Source organism: Miniopterus schreibersii (genome assembly GCF_964146895.1).
Source record: "Miniopterus schreibersii genome assembly, chromosome: 2".
In the NCBI taxonomy this organism is placed as follows: domain Eukaryota; kingdom Metazoa; phylum Chordata; class Mammalia; order Chiroptera; family Miniopteridae; genus Miniopterus; species Miniopterus schreibersii.
This window is the reverse complement of record NC_138102.1, coordinates 152085349-152107087: the sequence shown is the minus strand read 5'-3', so window position 1 is coordinate 152107087 and position 21739 is coordinate 152085349. Positions and strand designations below refer to the sequence as shown.

At 38.3% G+C, this 21739-nt stretch overlaps 1 protein-coding gene across 5 annotated transcripts in view; it reads left to right on the top strand.

Moving 5' to 3' along the window:
• The window catches only part of BICD1 (BICD cargo adaptor 1), a 168450-nt gene extending 155014 nt beyond the window's left edge, over nt 1-13436 (top strand). The window contains exons 8-10 of one of the 5 annotated variants that reach the window (XR_013998103.1): nt 5848-5923; nt 11352-11734; nt 12140-12517. Coding sequence is in view for 4 of the 5 variants with exons in the window: in XM_081127016.1 (XP_080983142.1) it covers nt 5838-5923; nt 11352-11469 (204 nt within the window). In the remaining variant the exon portion in view is untranslated. Of the gene's footprint in view, nt 1-5837; nt 5924-11351 lie in introns of all 5 variants that reach the window. The other 4 variants (XM_081127014.1, XM_081127016.1, XM_081127017.1 and 1 more) reach the window with 4 other exon arrangements.
• Nucleotides 13437-21739: the final 8303 nt, after the last annotated feature.

Sequence of the window (21739 nt, the reverse complement as noted above, 5' to 3'; positions counted from 1 at the left end):
TGCTGTAATCATTAACTATGGAGTTATCTTAGAACAGTCCATAACTCTGTCAATTCTTAATGTCATAGCTTTCATAATTAAACATTCTTTTCTACTGTTACTCATCTGTCCTTCTGCAAGGTCCTTAATGACCAGTGACTGTTTACTCCAAGTAGGTAAAATTTTTGTTCCCAAGTGATATCTATTTGAAAATAATAGTGATGTCATATTTTATAACAGCCATTGTTCAAGTGGGTAGATTGAATTATTAAACCCATCTTTCCTTAACAGTCTTGGAGACAGTACACTAAGTTATCAAAGTTATTAACTGTCTCACCAGGAGGCATGTTTGCTCTTTGGTATCATGAATTTTTATTTCTCCAATATTTGAGTATATGAGTTGTCATTTTCGAAATGAGAAAGGAAAAAGAGGAAAGCACGTATCCCTCTCCTCACTTTTTTGTTGTTGAGGGAAAGATGCTAAAAAATCATGGCTTTACAAAAGACAGGAAAGAGTTCCCAGGGAAAAATTGAATACGGAAGTGAGAAGGTGAATTCCTAGGTATGTCCGAAGAAGAAATGTAATTTTTATAAATATAAAAGAAAGTTGTTTCTTTCTCTAACCTGTAGACCTACAACCTTGAGGCTGATCCTCAGCAGATTTCTAGGAATCAATGGGCTTCATATACTCAATATAATGTAGAGATTACTAAAAACCAGGATGAGTTAATCAAGAATGACTTATGCTGGACTTGCCCTCTTTCTCTTAAGATCAGGGAAAGTGCTAACATAATATATCTGAATTTTGGCAAACAACTAACCAGGTATTTTTTAATATTTCCTAGACAAATAGAGAAATTCTAGATGATAATATAATTGTTTTGATTCATAACTGGTTGAATGGGCATGTTCAGAGGGTCCAAATTCATAGATTGGTATTTATGAAATGTTGTCTCTACTTAGCCTGGCCTTGTTATTAGTTGCTAATCTTAGATAAAGATATCAAGGTCATGGTTATCCATTTTCTGATTTGAAAGAGAAATAAAAGAGAGGAAGTTAATATGAATCAGATCTGAAAGATGTTTCAGGTAGGAAAAGGTGAAACTTTTATTAGTGATGAACAAAAAGCTAAAAGCATATAAAATAGTCCAGTGGAGGTCCAGACACCCTAAGTACAGGATAGAGGAAGCATGCCTGGGGAGCACTGTCCGCAGAGCCAGCTCATGGAAACAGCAGTGCCACGTGGCTGCCAAAAAAGTGCCCTGCAGGCTTCTGCCCTCTTCACAGAATCAGGGTCCCAGACGGGCGGGGCTCTGCCACTCCGCTCCGCCAGTCATATCACACACGGTCTCCTTTCTGAACACCTCATTTTTAGAAGGTTGTGCACAGACTGGAACACGGTCAGGGAGCAAGGAGGAGAGTGAGGAAGGTGAAATCTTGTCTTGTGAGTGAGAACTTGGCCTAAGGAAAACTCGGGGGACAGAGAGAGTTTTCATGGGAAAGCGTGGGGCGCCTGCGGGAGTTTATGGCCATGAGGGAAGCAGGTGTGGTAGGAAAATAAGTCCTCATGAAACAGTAGGCAAGCATTAGCTCTCAAGTCAGGGAAGCCAGGGGTTGGGTGCAAGCCTTTCTGTAGGAGACTGTTTGCTACGAAGAGCTGCTGCTCTGCCTCCCACCGAGCATGTGGGCACCCAGGACGCCGTCCCTGCAGCCCCGCTACTCGTCCTGGCCGGGTGTGGGCCCCACAGATCAACCTTCACCCACACTGTCCTCACCAGCTCCCACCACTGTCAGCTGGGCCATGTGTGGAGCCAACACACAGAGATGTCCCCTGTCTCCTCCACAGGGGGCTCTCCCTCCCATCCCGAATGCCACCAGTGGGCTCATGGACGCCCTAAGGCACTGACTTTTAGAAAATCGATTAATTTTCTAAATTGCATTGAAAAGTTTTAAAATAGTAGAAGCCTGAGGAGAAACCGTATCATAAGACTTCTCTCCCTGCCAATGAAATTCATTAATTTCAGCCACCTCTTTATAGAAACTGGATATTATCCCCATTCCTGCACCCTTTATCTTGCTTTATGTTTTTGAGGTACTTGGTTGCCTCCAAATTACTATGCCAACTGTCTGGTGAAGTTATGTTTCTTTGATTCTATGACCCTGAGGTTTATTTTCAAGAGGTTACTGGTGTCAATTTGAGAGACAACTAGAGTAGTGAGTAGAAAATAGGCCCGGGCATCAGTAAAGTCTGAAGTCAAATCCTTGCTCTGCCGTGTCCCAGCTGTGTGACCTTGGGCAAGTTAATATATATGGTGATCTGTATTAATTTAATCAGTGAATGTTTGTGGACCACCCGCTGTGATGCTAAGCTCTGTATTTGTTTCTGGTAGGAAAGATTATGAAAAATGTTAGAGAAAAAAGTCTCAGGATATATGAGATTTTGATATAGTCCCATATACCAAAAATACTTATTTTCCCCATGGTAGGAATAGTGAAAATAAGAACACCAGAGTGTCTCACGTCAGACAGGTAACTAATATAAAGTCCCTAGAAGAAATTACTGCCTGTCGATTCAGCAAATCATTCTCTTCCTGGGTTCTCATTCTCTTTTCTACTTTGTTTTTGGAGGAATGTCACACAAGGATATTCTTCAGTGTAATGAAGACAGACCTATAGGTGCTTTAAGCAATAATATCCTTTTTCTCTGCCCTTAAGGCACTAACAATCTCTTGAGTGTGCTATGACCTTTCTCAGGCCTGTGACCTTATAATATAAACGTGCAGTGTTATTTAGTTCAGTTCTGAACAGTTCAAGTAAACATTTTAATTTTATAAAATATTTAATTACTATTAGGAGAGACCATAAACAGTTTATAGTTGCTAAGAAGTTCTTGGCTAACTCATATTTTTAAGTGTACAGCATAGATGTCACAATCTCCAGGGAGCACTCACTCCCTGACCTCTCTGAGATCCCTAATTTCCCTGTCATGGGAAGCAATGTAGTGATGTGTCTCTAAGTTTAATTTAGCCCTTGGAACATACCATCCTAGATTCAAATCTCGGCTCCACCTCTTAGTGGACTTTGGCAAGTTACTTAACCGAAGTCCCTCTTTCTTCGTCCATAAATCAAGGAGATCCTGCATGTTCAGTGTCCGCACAGTGCCAGGCACTTGGTAATCAGTCAATAAATGTGAGCTGCTGTCATCATCATCATCATCATCATCATCATCATCACATCAGCATCGTCATGACAGTTTATTGTAATTGCCTGTTGAATGTGCTTGTCTTTTGCAATTGACCGGGGACTGTATCTTCTCTGTTTTCCTCTTATCCCCACTTCCAAACATAGTTTCAGACACATAATAGGAGGTTAGTAATTTGATTGTTGAGTGATTGAGACGAATTTTGGTGGCCCAGATAACAGCAATGACTGCTGGGTTTCTGCGGTGCCTCCTCCTTAAATACATAATTTTTTCTTTTATGTCCTCAAAAGCAATGAGATGAGGCCTAGTTCCTTCAGGAGTGAGTTTACCAGCTCGTAGACAGATCAGGCGGGATCATGGAAAGCCCACAGCATCTTAGAGCTGCAAGAGATTTTCTCAATCTCCCAACCCACCCCTTTCATTTTACAAAGTACATGCTAATACACACCGGCTGTTCAGCCAGGTTAGATGTGCACATGGTTGGAGGGCTACAGATTCGAGAACAATTTAGAACACATTTTGAGTTGGAGCAATACAGCTATTTTTTAAATTTCTTTTTATTCATCAATCACCATCTTATTTATGTAATTTACTTTTTATTCTTTAAGGATAACACTTGGTTCAGTACTTATACATAATAAATGCAAAAAACCCCACACCCTAATAATTAGCCAGAGGTAATGTTACTTCTAAAGAAGGAAAAACTGATATCCACTACAAATGTAAGGAATATCCACCTCTTCTTAAACAGTTCATTAAGGTGGTTAATTATAGTCCTGCTCCCCTGCTTTCTAAATTTCAACACAAAGCATATTTTAAATGAATAATCTCTGACTGCATTTGCAAAATTTTTTTTCTAATATAAGTGAGATATGGAAAAAAAATTAAACTATTTAAACACTCTAGCCTAATTCTAGAGCTTGCCATTTTATAGAGGCTGAAACTTTGCTATAGAAGAGCTTTGGTTACACCTCCCCTGCATTGTAAGGCATGAGGCCAGATTCCAGTGTTTTCCAAGGGTTCATGTTCATTTGCATCCATTGCATTTACCCAAGTGCACCATTGGAGGGCAGCACACACCTGGCCGTATCAGAATCCTTATCGAAATTAGTCCAAAAGATTCCTAAATTATCACCTAGAAAAGATAAAAGGAACATAAAGGAATTCATCCTGTAAGACTCTGAGTTTCTACAAAAGGGAATTATTGAGCTAATCAAGCTGCAAAATGGGGGGGAAAAGTTAAAGAATTCCTCACGGCTGAAAAAATGGAAATATTTGTCACATTTGAAGGACTTTTACCAAGCGTGTAATCTGAATATCAGGTACTAAACGAGAATCAGATCTTGTTTCTATTAATAAGGAAAAATTAATAAATTACTCCCTAACAAAGACCACCTTATAAAGGGTCCCTTCAATAATGATCTTCTCCTGAATGAACTCAAAGCAAGTCTGACTTATATTGTGTTCTACTTTGCATCAAAGACAGCTTTAGTGTGTTTTCAATATCTTATACAAAAGTATCAGTAATTTTTATGAATTTTGATATTCTGGAGTTATATAGTCAGGTTTTGTTATAATAGAGAATATACTTGCTTTAGAACAAGTAATACTTAAACACAGCTTTGGAATATAGATTTTTTTTAATACAGCCTCAATAATTCAAGGCTATAAATCCAGAATTTGTAATAATTTGGCTTAAACAGTATCTGCATAACATAGGCAAAGAGGTACGCTAAGCAAATACATAGTCTACACAGCTAGCAAGAGGAAATTTTGCAAATATTTAAGAATAATTGAACTTTAAGTCTAACTCAAATTTTAACTTTTTTGCCAAATCTTTTTGCAGAAATATAATCTAGGTGTTTATAAACAGCTTCCCTGGTGCCATTGACCAGACTGTTCTTTGATTATTTTAGAATTCCCAGCACATGGTCTTTCTTAGAGTAGACAATTAATGTAACCGATCAGCTAAAGCTTGGATATTTACTAACTAGCACTTTGTTAACCTAGTGTGAGTTATATATTACTTTAAAGTGGCAAAAATAAAACAAAACTGGATTTCCCATTCAGGTTAGCTTTCTCTATCAGTCCAAGTTACTAACAATTTACTATGTAATAAACATTCTAGATTTCTGCTAACAGTTCTTTCTTGTGACAAAATATATTTTCAGAAAATGTAAAGATGATTTTCTTCTCTGATATCTTTCTATTAATCATGGAAAATATTGTATTGCATGCTTTTCTCAATGTACCTATGGGATTGATAATATGCCCATGTGTCCTGACAACAAAGTCAGTTATCTGAATATATTCCATTTTGGAATAGCAGATTTAAGTGCAAAGCAAGTAACTACCATCCTGTGCAAGCTCAGAACCTGATTTTTCATTATATTAATAGGCATTTTACTTTCAGATGTATCCAAATACCAAATATGAATGGCCACACATGTCCTAATGTACTTGAGAAATCTCACTACTAATTTTTTTAATAGGGTATTTAAGAAAAAAGTTTTGTCTTTTCTAACGGCATGATTCGGGGGGACTTCATCCAGATGTTTCTGTGTGCATACACATTCCTCACTAAATCTCTCAGCTGCTGCTTGAGTGACTAACATGATGCTGTGTCATCTCTTTGTATATATGTCTAATTTATCAGTTTCTTATAGATTGTCAGCAGCCTGCTGCCTCCGTACCGCCACAGTGCTCACAACTAGCCGGGAGGCAAGACTGCCCGACTGTCAGGTAAATTCAGACGCCTTTCTCTCCCTCCCAGCTGCATGTCAGAGCCAGGGACCCCAGCTGTCCTTTCAATACCACAGCCACCTATGTGCAGTTCTGCTGGCTGCGTTTTATTTCAAATATGAGCAACACAAGCACACGTTGGCTGCTTGAGGTCCATAGGTAGGTACCCCGTGGGAATCCGGGAGAGCTCGAGTTTGTTTCCCTGCCTACCAGCGGGACTCCAGGCTCCCTCCAGTTCCCTGGTGTCACCGTGTGCATTACTCCAGCGTTTCATCACATTCCCACACAGAAAGCCTGGAATCCTGAGGACATTTATCCGCTGTCCTTAGAACGTACTTCTCAGGCAAACAAACAGGAAGGATACAGAGCTTATCTAACATCTGTTCTAAGACAACATTATGAAAGGGTTTCTGTTTTCTGTCCATTCAGTGCCCTCATTAAAACGGAAATCAAAAGGTGGAGAAAAACTTGTAATTGGCATTTCAAACAGGAGTATTTGCAGTGACGGAGCCCTTTGTGCGAGATTAACTGAAGGCATTTAAAGGCCCGTCCGCATACTTTCTGGACGCTCAACAAGAGAGGGCGCCAGCAGTTTCTACCCCAGGGATTCCCTCATCCTGGGCGGCTCCCACCCAGCATGGGAGACCCCCAGGACCTCGTATCCTCCCGTAACCCCTCCTCTCCGGTTCCTGGGCCCCTGACAGGGCCGGGTTTTACAGCTTGCCGTGGCTTTCCTGTCTGCTTGCTGCCCCCGTTTCTGCCAGGAGGGTGTCTGAGCGGGGCGGGCCCCAGCGTGCACCCGTCTCTTTCTGGGGAGCAGATGTCTGTACCAGGCTCCCGTGGCCATGGCTTAGCTGGAGAGCTGGGGAGTCACAGAGCTGGGGTGGCCCAGAATCAGCGCCCCCCAAAGCCCCAGTGTGACTTGGTCTCTGAGGTGGTTGTGTAGCCTGCTGTCTAAGTCACCAGGAAAAGGGACAAATAGGCCCCAAGTCAGTGTCTTCTGATGGATAGCTCAGCCTGCCCCTCCCACCACTTGCAGCGGCAGGGTTTTATTTCAGGAAAGTTCTTTGCAAACCTACAAATGCCATTTAGTCTACAGCAACTAGCTTAGACTAACTTCAGTTATGGAAGAAATATGATTACAAATGTTCAAACGCACCTCCGTGGGGTTCCCCGTGTGTAGTGGTGGAGATCGTGGGCTCCTAACCTACAGGACATTCTCCGCCGAGCACCCCCACCCAGGGCCGGGGACATGACAGATCGTAACTGTTGCTTCCAGATATGAGTGAAGGAGCTTTGAAGTCCGATTGCTTGGGTTTGAATTCCGTCTCTGACACATACAACTGTTCATTCTTGGGAAGTTACCTTTGCTGGTCGAGCTCCACCTCTTAGAAAGTGAGAATTAGAAGGACACACAGGCCTGGCCCATGGTGCACTCTTGATGTCTGTTATCGCTACTAACCGTGCTTAGTACCTGACCTTTCGTCTTTCATAACCTCTCTCATTTGCTTGGACAAAGAGTGGAGAAGGCTAGTGGGGGATACTTTTAACTTTAATTTCATTTCAACTTGCTTTTTTTTTTTTTGAGAACCAGTTTGACCAAATGGTTACCTGCCTCAGTCCCAGACCTTCTGAAATTACTGAATTTAGATTGCTTGCTACTTCTACACAAATGATTTACTTTTTAAAGAAGCAATTTAACGAATTACAAATGTTTCTGGTTTCTACCCACATGAATACAGGGTGGTTCAGAGCAGGCTTCCACTGTCCCTCATTGTGGTCCACCCCGAGAAATGATAAAATGCATTTAGACCTGAAAAGACTGTCTTTTTCTAAGTTACTGGAATTATGACTGGCTTTCTTCCCACCTATGCCCACTGCCAAATGGATCAAGTTGAATGTCCTCACTGCCCTTTTCACTTCTTTCTGGCAGAAAACTGAACACATAGCCAACCTTTGAATTTTTACCCTATACAAGTGTTAAATTTTTTACGCTTATTAATCATTACAACCCCCATAAGATAAGCACAGTTATTACACCCATTTGAAAATGAGGTTTGGGGAGATAAAATGACTTGTCCGGGGTCACCCGTCCTGAAAGCAACTGAGCCCAGTGACTCAGGCACCCATTCTTTCAACCACAACCGTACACCGTGGCACTGCCAGGGGGTACTCTGACCCCCCCCGCTTTTAGTTATGCTGTGAGGAGCAAAATCAGAGAGTACTTCAATCACCCATGTTCACTCTTTATCCCTGAATTGAAAAGGAACATTTGTTTAATGAGAAATAAAACGTGCTAAGAATGTTGAGTGATTTCAGATCAGGTGTTTGTCACTTTAAAAATTGTTTTATACTTCCTGCAGCTTATACATAGATTCAGATAACTATTTAGGTTAAAAGAGCATTTTCTCATATTTAAAAATATAGAACTTTCTATATATGCTTTTTGCAGGATTCCATCTTAGAGCTAAATTGTTAAAATTGTCTATAGATAATAGAAACTGTAGTATGAAAGGGATGCCCAGGGTATTGCAGCCTTGGATGTAATATTTAAATACATAGAACTATTTGGTAGTTAGCACTTTTCCCTAAGAACTTGCTTACTTGGGAAAAGAAACCTTTCTGAAGGTATATCCATTTTTATATCTTAGTAATAGTTCCTAGTCCTACTGTTCACAACATGGTTTTACCTATATAAAGTAAGCTTTTAAATGGTAAAGATTGAATAATGATATTACTAAGGATATTTAGTAATCAGAACTGAAACTGCCTGGGTGTGGCTCAGTGGTTGAGTGTCTACCCATGAACCAAAAGGTCACCTGTTCGATTTCTAGTTGGGGCACATGCCTGGCTCAATGATCCCCAGCAGGGGGCATGTGAGAGGCAGCCCATCCATGCTTCTCTCTCCATCTATGTTCTCTCTGTCCCGCTCCCTTCCTCTCTCTCTAAAAAGCAATTAAAACATACTTAAAAACAAAAAAGAACTGAAACTGAATTTTGATAGCTGAAATGATTAGAACATATAAAATATTTACATTCAAGAAATAATTTCTTGCCCGGCCGCATGGCTCAGCAGTTGAGCATCGGTCTATGATCCAGCAGATTGCGATTCGATTCTGGTCAGGGCACATGCCCGGGTTGCAGCTCGATCCCCAGCAGGGGGCGTGCAGGAGGCAGCCGATCAATGACTCTCATCATTGATGTTTCTCTCTCTCTCTCCCTTCCTCTCTCTGAAATCAATAAAGACGTATTTTAAAAAATTAAAAAAGAATTTCTTAATTTGTAAGCCCAAAATATGCTTCTGCCACATATATGCAGTGTGATCTCTGCATTTATGCAAATTTAGAATAGAAATACTGTAATATAAAATATTTATGATTTCACACTATATAAAGCAATCTGAAATAATGGAAAAGTTTTTGAATTATTTTTAAATTATGATTGACATTAAATATTTGTTTCTGGTGTACAACATAGTGGTTAGACATTTATATAACTTATGAAGTGCCCTCTCCAATAAGTTTAGGACTCACCTGGCACTGCACATAGCTATTACAATATTATTGACTATATTCCCTATGCTGTATTTTACATCCCCATGACTACTTTGTAACTGTTAATTTGTACTTCTGAATCCCTTCACCTTGAAAAAAGTTTTTAATTATCATGAATGAATTATCATAATTATTAAGTGAGCTGTGACCCATGTTTAAGCTGTTGCTACGTACTTCAGCTGGTTCAGTGAGAATGCTTGTCTTCCTTTATTGAGAAAAATGTTGAACTACACGAGGCCTTCAGAAATGTGTCCCTCTTGTGCTACTTGCCATTTTGAATAATATGTTTGGTCCCCTAAAAGGAAACTTTTTAAAAAATATATGTTTTTATTGATTTCGGAGAGAGGAAGGGAGAAAGAGAGGGAGATAGAAGCATCAATGATGAGAGAGTCATTGATCGGCTGCCTCCTGCACGCCCCCTGCTGGGGATTGAGCCCGCAACCCGGGCATGTGCCCTGACCAGGAATCAAATCGCAATCTCCTGGATCCTAGGTCGATTCTCAACTGCTGAGCCACGCCGGCCTGGCAAGAAACTCATTCTAAATCATGCAGGTTTAACAGAAAGAAATTCTGTTAGTCTGTGGGAAAGTCTGCCTGCTGCTGTGTTTCCCAGGCCATCTGACTCTGCCTGGAGAGGGGAGTCAGAATCTGGCCATGAAATATTTTCTCAGTCCTCTTGAAACTCCAGGTCTCCCATGTTTACCAACCATGTTTTTAAAATAGATAGGAAAAATAATTATCACTGGTTGTACTAACTATACAGAAGGGCATATCTTCTTTTACACTAAATTTATTGCAGTTCAAAGACTTTGGGAAGTAAGCATGACCTCAAGCAGATCAGTATTTGACATAATTTTGATTTCATATCAGAATTCTGATATTCTGAGATATACATGAAAGATAATTTCAGTACCAAAGGTGAAAATTGTTTAATGACAATTTTGACTGACTTCAGTGGTAATATTAGATTTAAAAGCTATGTATAAATTAATAAATAATAATAAACCTTGAATAGTTTTGTCAAACATTACTCCTGTCAGAAATGAGTTCTATGGTACCGAACTTCATAATATAAAGGGGAAAAGCAGAGTTGTGGGAAGAAGCCTATCTCTTTCAATAACACAAATATCCCCGTAGTGGGATTTCCTCCGTTAGATTTCAGAAGGTCTGAACCCAAATTCGATTTGTAGTTTACCTTAGGAAATTTGGTTATTTTGCTTTCCTGTTACTCATGATTATTTCTCACGGCATTGAGGAGCCTGAGCATTTCTGAGTTTATTTAAATCAGGGGCTTTCAGAGGTCTGCATTATATACTTAATAGGAAATGCTTTAAAACTCCTCAGTCTTATTTAAACTGCCAAGCTAAAGCAGATAGGAGGGAAACCCTTGGAGCAAATTAGGATTCCAGTGGCAAATTAATTACCCTATTGAATCAGGGTCTACCATAGAACTGATTTAGAATCCTCTGAAGCCTTGGTCCAACATGCATCCCCGGGAGCTTGTTAGAAATGCAGGTTCTCAGGTCCCACCTACAGAACCAGAATCTGCATTGTACTGAGCTCCCCGGGAGATTGGTGTGCACATTAAAGTCTGAGAAGAACTGATCTAAAAAAAAAACCCACAAAAAACAACCTTGCAACTAACCCAGAGACCTAGGGGAACAAGACCGTATGCAAAAATTGAAAGAAAGAAAAAAGTGATCGCAAGGAAGAGTTCACGTGTTTCCCCAACACGTTTTCATTTTCTTTCTCGTGCGTGGCTTTGAAGAGCCGCGGTAGCCTTGGCATGCTTTAGACTGAAACCGTTTAGTTTCGGGGACCGCGAGGCGCCCGCGCTGCGCCTCCCTTGCTGACGGCCTGTCTCTCGTTTCCAGTCCTGACCTAGCTCGCGACGAGCAGCCACATTCCAGCTCCCCGTGCGCCCCCCTCGGCTGCCTCTCCAGGCCTCCTTCCCCCCACCCTCCGGCTCCCGCTGACGAGCATCTGGGCTGACCGTTTGCAGCCACACGCAGGACACTGCCCGAGATCAGCCGGCGTCCTCACCTCGCTGGGCAGACGGATGATGGGATCGGCCCGTCGCTCTGGACGACGAAAGAGAGTTGAGAAGAGCACCACCCAGCAGACTCCGGCGTGACAAACGCCCTCTGGTTTCTCTGAGTCACAGATGAGCTTCTGCAATGGAACGGCTACAGCTCAATGAAAGAACAAAACGACACGGGACACATGTCTCTCGGATGACTGGCTTTATCTCGATCGCGTAAGAGAGACCTAAGACCATGTAAAATACACATCTTGTAAAGTCACCTTTCCTCGTACGTCACATTCGGCTAGAGACGTTGATTCCGATATTTTTTCACCATTGATATTTATTTTGGACTTTATTTGCCCCATGACTTATGTCTATAAAAATCATTTCTGTAAGAGGTGAACTTGATTCATTTATTTTTAAAAAAGCATAATTTGCTCCATTAAGTATGAGTTTTAATATAGTTTGAAATCTGGAATTGGCCAAACTGTGGTCATTTTTCTTGCACAAAATGATAAATGAGGTGCATTAGAATGTTAACAGTAACTGTATTTTGCTGCTACACTGATATTGTTTATGCACTTATTTTCTAATCAGTAGCTCATTAACTGCTGGCTTTTTTTTTTTTTTAACTAGAATTCTTCACTGGACATTAAGTAAATCTATGAAAGAGACTATGTGATGATTCATTGACTTATTCAACTTTTGACAGCATCTTTGTTTTTTCAAAACTGCAGGCAAGTAGATGCACTGGTGCTGCTTTGTGTGTGTATGTGTGCGTGATAACGTCGAAGAAGGCTAAATAACACGAAGGGGGGAAACGGTGTGTTTATTTAATGACCAGAATTTTTTTTTACTTCTCCCAAATTCAGGGCCCTCCTGTGAGTCTTTCCTGCTAAAAGGTATCAAATACAAATGGGAAAATATATACATAGGTAGATGTAAGTTCGCCTTTGCTTAATGAATTTACCCAGAAAGTGTTCAAATATTGATTAAAATTGTATGTTTTGTTGTTGTTGGGTTTTTTCATAATGAATCTTCCTTGCCAAAAAAACAATAGAGAACAATAAACCTTAGCTCATTGTCTACTTTTGACAAACACTCAGGTGCCTACAATCATATTATCCATATTAAGATAACACACGTTCCTAGTTCATTTTCAAATTCTGCTGGGTAACTTACGACTTGATTTAAGGCAGTAGATTTTCACGGCAAAATTTATTTTGCACATAATCTGACGAACAAGGAAAACAGCTAATTGAGCTGAAAGGTCTAACACTCTCGGGCTCCTTAACCAAGTGCTGCCCACACACTCGCTCCTAGCCCTGATTCCTTGTCTAGTCAGGTCGCCTTAACTTATTTAAAATAACAACGGTTTGACCTTTTCATGTAACGACATCTGTAACTTCTCTGTAAAACAAAAACAATCCTCACTGTTAACACAGAAGATAGTTAACAACACGGGGCTCTAACCACAAAGATCTAGTAAGAGCCACTCAGCTTGGTGAGGGGACGTGGTGGGACATCGACAGAATGGATGGTCCATCAAAGGTGGCGGCCGGTGGGTAGGTCCTAAAGCACAGTGCAGGAGCTTGCACCAGTCAGGCACCTTTTCGGCCGGGGCCACTATTACCAAAGCAACCAACACGTCTGTAGTTTCTTACACGAGTGCTATTTTCAACGGTGTCATTTATTATGCAACTTGAAGTAGTTAGGAATCTTCACCATTACTAGAGATTCAGGTTCAAGGACAGAAAAAGAAATCTTCATAAAGTCTTGATCCTGGCAGCCTCGCCTTCTGCTCTTTCCCACCTGCATTGCCTTGCTGTCCCCAAACACTTCCTTCATCTTGTTGGTGTTGTATCTGCCCTGTACCAGTATTCGTGACACAGTGTGGATTATATTAGAGTTCAATTAAAGGTAGCTACTCCCTACCACTGCGTTTTCTTTTATTTTGCTCTTTGCTATTTCTTTTGCAAGCATTATGTGTGTGGACCTGAGAAGTGTGGTATAGCTGTCAAGTTGACTTTTAATAAAAACTGTGTGTGCCTGAGGGAAAATAATGCCATTTTATCAAGTACCTCAGAACACCTCCCTGTATTGCCTCGTCAGCCTCGGTGGTGGTCCAGGGAGCTGAGTAGTAACCATAGAGCAGCAGTCCCACCGAAGCGCAGTGTTGCATCTTTGCTCCTTTGCTCTGTATGTGTGACCCAGGGCAAGGCCGGGCCACAGACGGCACATTTCTTTCTTCCAATGTAAAGTTTATCAAGTCTACTATATACTAATTTTATTTCACTTCTTTTATATTAACAGAGTGGGAAATGTTTGTTTTGAAATATCAATCCTATGAAAGATGTTCATTTTAGCAAAACTGCCAAGAAGGTATAGAAACTCGGAAATGAATCTTTAATTTTCAGCACAAAATTAGGTAATAGCCCCTAAGCAGTAAGAGAGAATTCCATGTATTTACACTGTGGCATCATTTAGCATAGTTTAAATTCAGCCTTATCTATATTTATTTATAGGCATTTTAAAGGAATAAATATGTGTAGCACTGATAAAAATCAGTACCTGTAAAGAACATCAGGATTCACAAGGAAATTGACCAGTTGAAGAACTAACGAAAATCAAAAAGAACAGACCTCAGTTAGACCACTTGAAGGGAGATGTGGGGGGAAAAGAGTACAGAAATATAAAGAATACTGGCTACTTATTTCAAACACGCTGGGCAAAGATGAAAGGTAACGAGCAAGCATGGTTAGCAGAGTAACCAGGTAGTATTTTTAGAGTAAGCACAATTACCATGCTGATAGGGATAGTACGCAGAAATGCTTTCTGCTGAGGATTTTTCGTAGTTAAAGGGTAAAACAAGACAAAGCAATATATTGTCTTTGGCTTGAGTGCATGGGAGCATGCAGGACCCTCGGATTAGTCTTTCCAGTCAGCTCATGAATCATCAGATTCCATTCATCTAATTCTGTTTCAGTAAGAGGAATTTGAATAACTCTGAGAAATCAAAATGATTAAATAATTAAGAAAAGAATTATTCAGAAAGATTATACTTTAGTCTAAGAAAGAAGAAGTATACTATTGATCTTGGAGAAAATGTAACCAATGACAGATACCAACTATAGATATTGTTATTAAGATTAGAATAAGAAAAACAAAGTCTTCAGTGTGAAGGATTTATATTAACTTTAGGAAAGAGATTCTTAACAGTGAGAAATGAATCATCAAAATTGATAATTATAAGAATTTGGTTTTTTTTTAATCAAATATTGGTTGTCCAGTAAGGATTAAGTTAAGTGGCAAGATATCTTATGATAGTGTATTATAATTCTAGGATTTTGTAATCCTATAATTCTTTTATTTTAGATTTTAAAATAAATTATTCTGGTTAGCCATAAAATATTTAATTCCTTGAAAGTAGGATAGCAATCTTAAATATTTCCAAAATATTTGGTAAAAAATAAAACAGGATTGCTGGTATTTTTCCTTGCAGCTATATTTCATATCTTTAAAGTTGTCCAGAATGTAGTAATCTTACTGTAAAAAGCCTCAATTGTCTGTCTAAAAAAACAAACATCCTCAGGAATACTTTGGAAAAAAAAAGGTTTGCAATCCCTTAGGGGTAAATGCCTCTCAAACATTATCTTTTCTTAAAAGAATCTTCCATCTACAATCTTTGCTTTTCCTGTGCTTTGGAAAATATTCTTGTACAGATAGTCCTGTTTCAAGCAAGCATGAAACGTTGGTCAAATAAACCATAAATGTGAACATTTCCTGATATTCTGCATTAAAAAAAAAATCCTCTATAGTTCTCAAATGGTAATTTCAAAATGTAAAAGCAAAAAATGAAGTATATTTTCTACTGTGGTAAGAATGGCAAGTTTAATGTATAACTATTATATTCAACCAGCCAAAAGACATCACCTGTCTCTCAAAATGACACATTGGGGGAAACATGGATTTCCAGTAAGCAACTGAGCTGGTTCAACCCAAGGATGCCACAAATGCATTGATGTTGTAGATATAAAGTAGGACTGGGTTCAGAAGGAGCTCTTAGGAAAAAGCTCACAATTCTAAAAATTGCCCTACAGCTTTTTTGTTTATGAACCAGAGTGATTTTAAAATAGTCCTTGTATTTAAGATTGCAAAATTTACAAGAATATGTTTCCAAAGGAAGGGAACATAATTCTTCAAAAAAATGTTAACTGGAGTTGTGATAGGTAGTGTGATCAGTCCTGATATTCACATAATTTTCACCTTAAAATCATTTTCCTTGGACACACAAGACCAATCTAGCTCCCGAGTGGTCTTTTCCATTGTCTGTAATAATGCCCCCAGATGAATTGTGTCTGTAATTGAATTCATCTTATTTTAAATGCCAAGTTAACTGCCATTGTCCCTGATGTATTTCATTTGCAGCCTGATTTTATTATTTAACATCTGAAAGATTTTGTGTAGATTTCTATTCTTTTTACTCAGAGTATAACTGAAAAAGATATTTAGTATTAAAATATGTTCCTCAATCAAGGGTTATCCAGAAATAATCTACTTTCAAAGAAGAGCAGCAATTAACTGCCTTTAGCGTAAGGGTGTGAGAGCATAGAAGTATGCTGTGTAAAATGTTTGCACGAGATGTTTGGCATCATGTAAGCTTTCCCATATTCATAATATGAACACCGTAGAAGTCTCATTTCTAGTGATTTCTCCATTAGGAATGTAAGGAGATTGTTCCTATATCTGGTCTCCTTTCCATATTGAAATGCATGGCTCTGATCCTCGGTATCTTTTTTCCCTTTCCTCTGGAGTTATTTAAAATTTTTCCTCTTTAAACTGAAGCCTGGATGAACTGCTGAACAAGATTATTTCTGCGATTGGAGTTTCCTTGCTGTATAACATTGGTTGAGAGCACATTTTTATTTTAACTTTTTTTCTTTCAGAATTAGTCTCTGATCATTATGGTTCTCTAATGAAAACACTGAGAAGAAAATTCAATGCATTCTGGCGTGATGGTTTTTCTTTTTTAAAAGTCTTTTTAAAACTTAAAGATCAGAGAACTATAAAGAGAAATGCCATCATTTTGTTGACAGATCACTCAATGATAATGGGGGTACAGAACAAATCATTTTGTTGTTTGGATTCATAGTAAGATTTGCACCAAAACTTAGAGGAAGTAAATGATTTTAACCTTATAGCCACAGAATTTTAAAACTCGATGGTTTGACTGTTACAGTCAATTAAACAATTCTTTGAAAATCTTTTATGACATTTTTGTAATCTACTCAGTGTTTTTATTTGCATGATTATGCATATGGGATGAACCAAACATGATTCCGATACTGTGTTTCTTTCCAGCATTAACATTCGTGGAATGTGTGGCCAATGCCATTTGTACACTGTATGATTACTGTTGTAATTATTCTGCTATTTCCACCTTTAATTGCAATTTTGTTATTATGCCTTTTGGAGTTAAATGATATGAAGTGTTTCCGCATAATGAGAATATCATATGAAAACATGACTAAAAGACTGACCTAAGAAACTCTTTGGTTGCTAATTATTTTTAAAAATCCAAACTTCAAAGGAAACTTGTTCTCAAAGACATATGCATTTATTTTAAATGCAAAAATATTCTTATGAATTTATTATTGCTTGTCCTTTTTCATTTTTTTAAATTGCAGACAATCCTAAGTGAATGCCTCATGGAGAATCTGTATATGCGCTTGCATTTCTGTAATCTGATCATGCACTCAATGGTTGGAAAAGATACTCCAGTGCTAAGAAAATAACCGAAGCCAATATGTTAATTCTTATATCTCGGTTTATGTTACCGACTGAATATGGTGTAATGCATAACTCTTCCCAGTAAATAAACTGGTTATCTTTTGTTCATTTCATCTATGTTACCTTTTTATCAGTTTGAGCAACTTTTTTGTATATCACTTTGGTACTTACAAAGGAAAGTTTATGAATTTCTACATGATTTATATATTTATTCAAAGTGAGCACTTATCTGAACTAAAAACTGAATGCTTTGCTTGACATTTCTACACATTCCTTATTAAGTAATGTGTATCGGCTTTGTCCATTTTCTCCATTTATCATCTCTCATCCTTGTAATCTTTTCTAAAAGGTTATTTTGGCAGGAAGCTGCACTTAGGGGAATTAGATCAGGATTGGACCAGCATGAAAGAAATACCTGTTCTGAAAAAGGGAAGCATTTTAATGAAAGAAACACGATTTTAATGAAAGAAGAATGAAGTTTGTATGCTTTATTTGGGGAGACAATTCTTTGTTCTCTCTCGTACGAAGGAACTGCAGAATCCCAAAACTTTGAGAAAGATTTATTTGCTAGCTCCTTCTTCAGATATGTGTTGTAGCAAATCGGCTGCGTTGGGAGTCATTTGCTTTGACTTAATTTCTTGAGGGGGCGCCAGGGGAGGTGGAGAAGCAGACAGAATTGGGCGTCGGTGAGGTTCTCATGAGCTGAAACCTCTAATGCTGTCCTCGTGATACACACCGTGGGCCCTGCAGCGATCCCAGCTAAAGCTGCCCACTGGCCTGTTGTGTAAATACACTAACAATAACAGCATACACTTTCTTAAAAATCTTTCCTTTTTCTCTTCTGAAAAATTCTGTTTTTCTTTGAGGTTGGACCTTTAAGTCTATGTTGTCCTTAATCTCTTATGCAATATAGCTGAGAGTTTGTTACATTCAAAACCTAAGACAACTGGACCAGCCTCCAGGAGTGGCAAGAAAATCTCTTCTCATCCCTACATTTTTCAGGAGACTTGGGTAGCACCGTATGTTGGGAGGGCAATGCAGGGGCCTCCCCAACCCGCAACCCCACTGGGGTCAGAAAGGCCGGAACTGATGGGCGCTTGTGGGAGGGAGCGTCTTAGTTTTGGGTTGTTCGCGCATTGACCAGTGCACTGGAGGAACTCAATACAGTGGCTTCCTTGCCATCCAGCTTTTCTTATAACACATCTGGAATGGAGTTTATAGAACCTAATGTCACCGACGATAATATCAGCAGGCACTAAATACCAACTAATTGGGGGAAATGAATGATTATTCCTCTCATTCTCTCTTAGGCAATCTAAAAACTAGATCTTTTACATTGTATTTGAAAGAGCCTTAATAGGTACGATGAAATCATCTGACAGAGTTCCTTCTTAAACATTTTATGAATCAACTATGACTTAAATATATTTATGACTTAAATATGTTAAAAAGAAACTCAGAATAATTTACCGCATAATTGTCAAGGAAGATAAATTTAACTGGCAAAAATATTGCCAATGTCAAAAGTAAACACTATTTATAATAGAATTTAAATGTAGAAAGTCATGCAAAGATAGATAAATCATAACTCTAGTGACATCCTGTTAAATAGTTTTAAAATGTTGCAACTGTGTACATAATTTGTGAGACCCAGTGAAAATGAAAATGTAGATTTCCGTGTTCAAAAATTATTAAGAATTTCTAGACAGTGATGGTAGAGCATTAAACTAAGCAGGGAGTCCTAAGCATAAGCCCTGTGAGACCGGACAGGTCCACATGCCCATGAAGCCAGCCTTGCCCCAGACTGTGCTGAGTTAATGATTCAGGACCTCAGCACTGAGTGTAGCTATCCAGAACCCGGGCTTTTAAAAAAAATTAATCTTCATTGTTGAAAGTATTACATATGTCCCCTTTTTTCTCCCCATTGACCCCCTGCACCCTGCTCCTGCCCCCCCCCCAAGGCCTTCACTGAATTATTGTCTGTGTCCATGGGTTATGCATATATGCGTATATAGGCTTTATTTTTAACAATGGACTTCCTAGTTTCTGTGCTTAGAAAAAAAAAAGTTATTCAAAGACTTAATAAAGTTGAATCTTGCAACACTCCCATATTCCAATGCAACCGTATATTTCAACTGAAAATTTCTAAACCCTCACATATGTACTAGGTTGTACAGAGATTATAAAAATCATTAAAAGAAATCTTCAAAATATCAGCAGTAAACATTTTAATTAGTGTAAATTTATATTAAAGTAAAATGAATTTAAGAACCCTACTGATACCTTCATAAGTTGACTTCCTTTGACATTTTAAATTATTAATAATGTCAGTCAAATGTCACAGGCCAATTTACCCCATTTAAAAGAGCTGTTAGCCCCAGATTAATAAGTGAGTCATACCAACTTTTTCCCCCCCAAATAAATTAAAGGGGAAAGAAATTATTTACCACATTGAAATCCATTGATACTGAAAATATTGGCATTCGTGTTATAGTAAACTACCCTATGTGTAAGAAAATCAGACAATAAAAAGTATATATATTCTTTTTCTTGTTTTCGATAAAGTAACTGTGGATCCTATAGAAATGATTACCTGTAAAAGAGCAAAGTGTTGGTGGGAGGGAACCAGGGGCTGAGGGGAGTAAGATTCCTCAGATGAGTCTCTTTATATTTTCTATTTCAACCAAGGAAATACAGTGTCTATTCAAAAATGAAAATATTAAAAAAATGGGCTCTTGAAAATGTCACAGTGAAGAAATAAAAATTAGCATGCATTCTAGAGAAATAATTGTTCTAAAGCAGGCTATGTCTGCAGAAGTATTTTTAAAAGCATAGAATTTGTGCAAATTTTAGCCCGGGCTCGTACCAGTTCTGAGACTGAAAAGGTACTTAGCCTCTCCAGGCCTCAACTGTCTCATTTAAAAAAATGATAAAAATGCCTGCCTGACAAAGTCATTGCAAAGATTCAGTGAAATAGCACATGTAAGATCTTTCAAACATATGTTCAAAACTATTTTTTCAAACAGTGTTTAGCCTTTGGTAGCCAATATTATTTCCAATAACACAGTAGCTAGACTATTGAAATCCTGTATGATGAAATTTATTCATCCACTTATACATGTGTTAATTCAAAAATATTTATTGAGAACCTATTTTGTGCCAGATACTGCTCTAGGAGGTTAAGAAACATCAGAGAGCAAAACAAAGATGGTTCATGCTTTTTTGAAGTTTGTATCATATGTAGCCATGAGGTAAAATACAAAAAAAGTAAGCATAATAAATGTGTAAAAACCAAATTATATTAGACAGTGAAACTTTTGTGGAAATAGGAAAAAGTAGAAGAAGGGGAAGAGATTGTGTTGGAGTGGGGTGGGGAGAAAGTGAAACATCACAATATTAAATGGAGTGGTCAGGTTGGATCTTATTGGGAAGAAGTAAGAAGAAAGAAAAATTATCCTGCTCCCATCTTGACTGCTTCAGTTTTTAAAATTATTAAATTACATGTCTTGCTCAAATTTTTACAAGTTATTATCCATCTAAAAATATCAAACAGCAATTCACATCAAGCAATAGCATTTTCAAAAACTAGTCTTTTAAAATGTTCTAATAATGTGAAGTAACAATTATAAAATATACATATATTTTATTTCATCTCAATGTTGCTTTAAAGTCCCGGTATTTATTTTACAAAATCCAACTGATGAAAATATTACTTATTCCAAGTCTAATTATCTCCTGTGAAGAGTTCTTTACTGTCACTTCTTTCTAGCAGGTGCAAAAATAAAAGCTGGCTTGAACTTGGGTATAATTATGATGTGATTCTAATTACACACATCAAACCAGTGGTTGTCCTTTAAACATGTGCTTTACCTGGAAAACAGCTCTTCTTTGGACTGGAGATGGCAGCCTACCATTATCTGTGACATCATTTGACTTCCACTTCTAGTGATTGGTGGGAGAACCAAGATTTTTCAGAAATACTTCTTAGAAGCACATTCTTATTGGATGTTGAATATTCCAAAGTTCATATTTGAATATGTTGTATACATTACTGTGCAGTTTTTATACATTTTTACAGATATCTGCATAACATTTAAGGATATCTTCTTGCTTAGTCTAGTTCATTAGAACTTTGAAGGAGAGATCAAATCAGAAAAATGGAATAACTAAATGAGCTCCAGTGACTTCGACACGTAGGTATCAATCTGTTCTCATGTTCTCTTGGTAATAACTTTGCATATGACTATTAAAACTGGAGTTTTCCTAAAAGCAATTTAGTTACTACTAAAAACTCTTGTGGCGGTTTGTGGGTGACCATTAATTGACCACATACTACATACATCAGTGGAATCTCAAAAATTCCTTTAAGATCAACCAATTGAGCAAAATTATACCAACTACCAAACATGAAACACTGGGAAAGGTGTGAAGTACCAGCATTCTCCT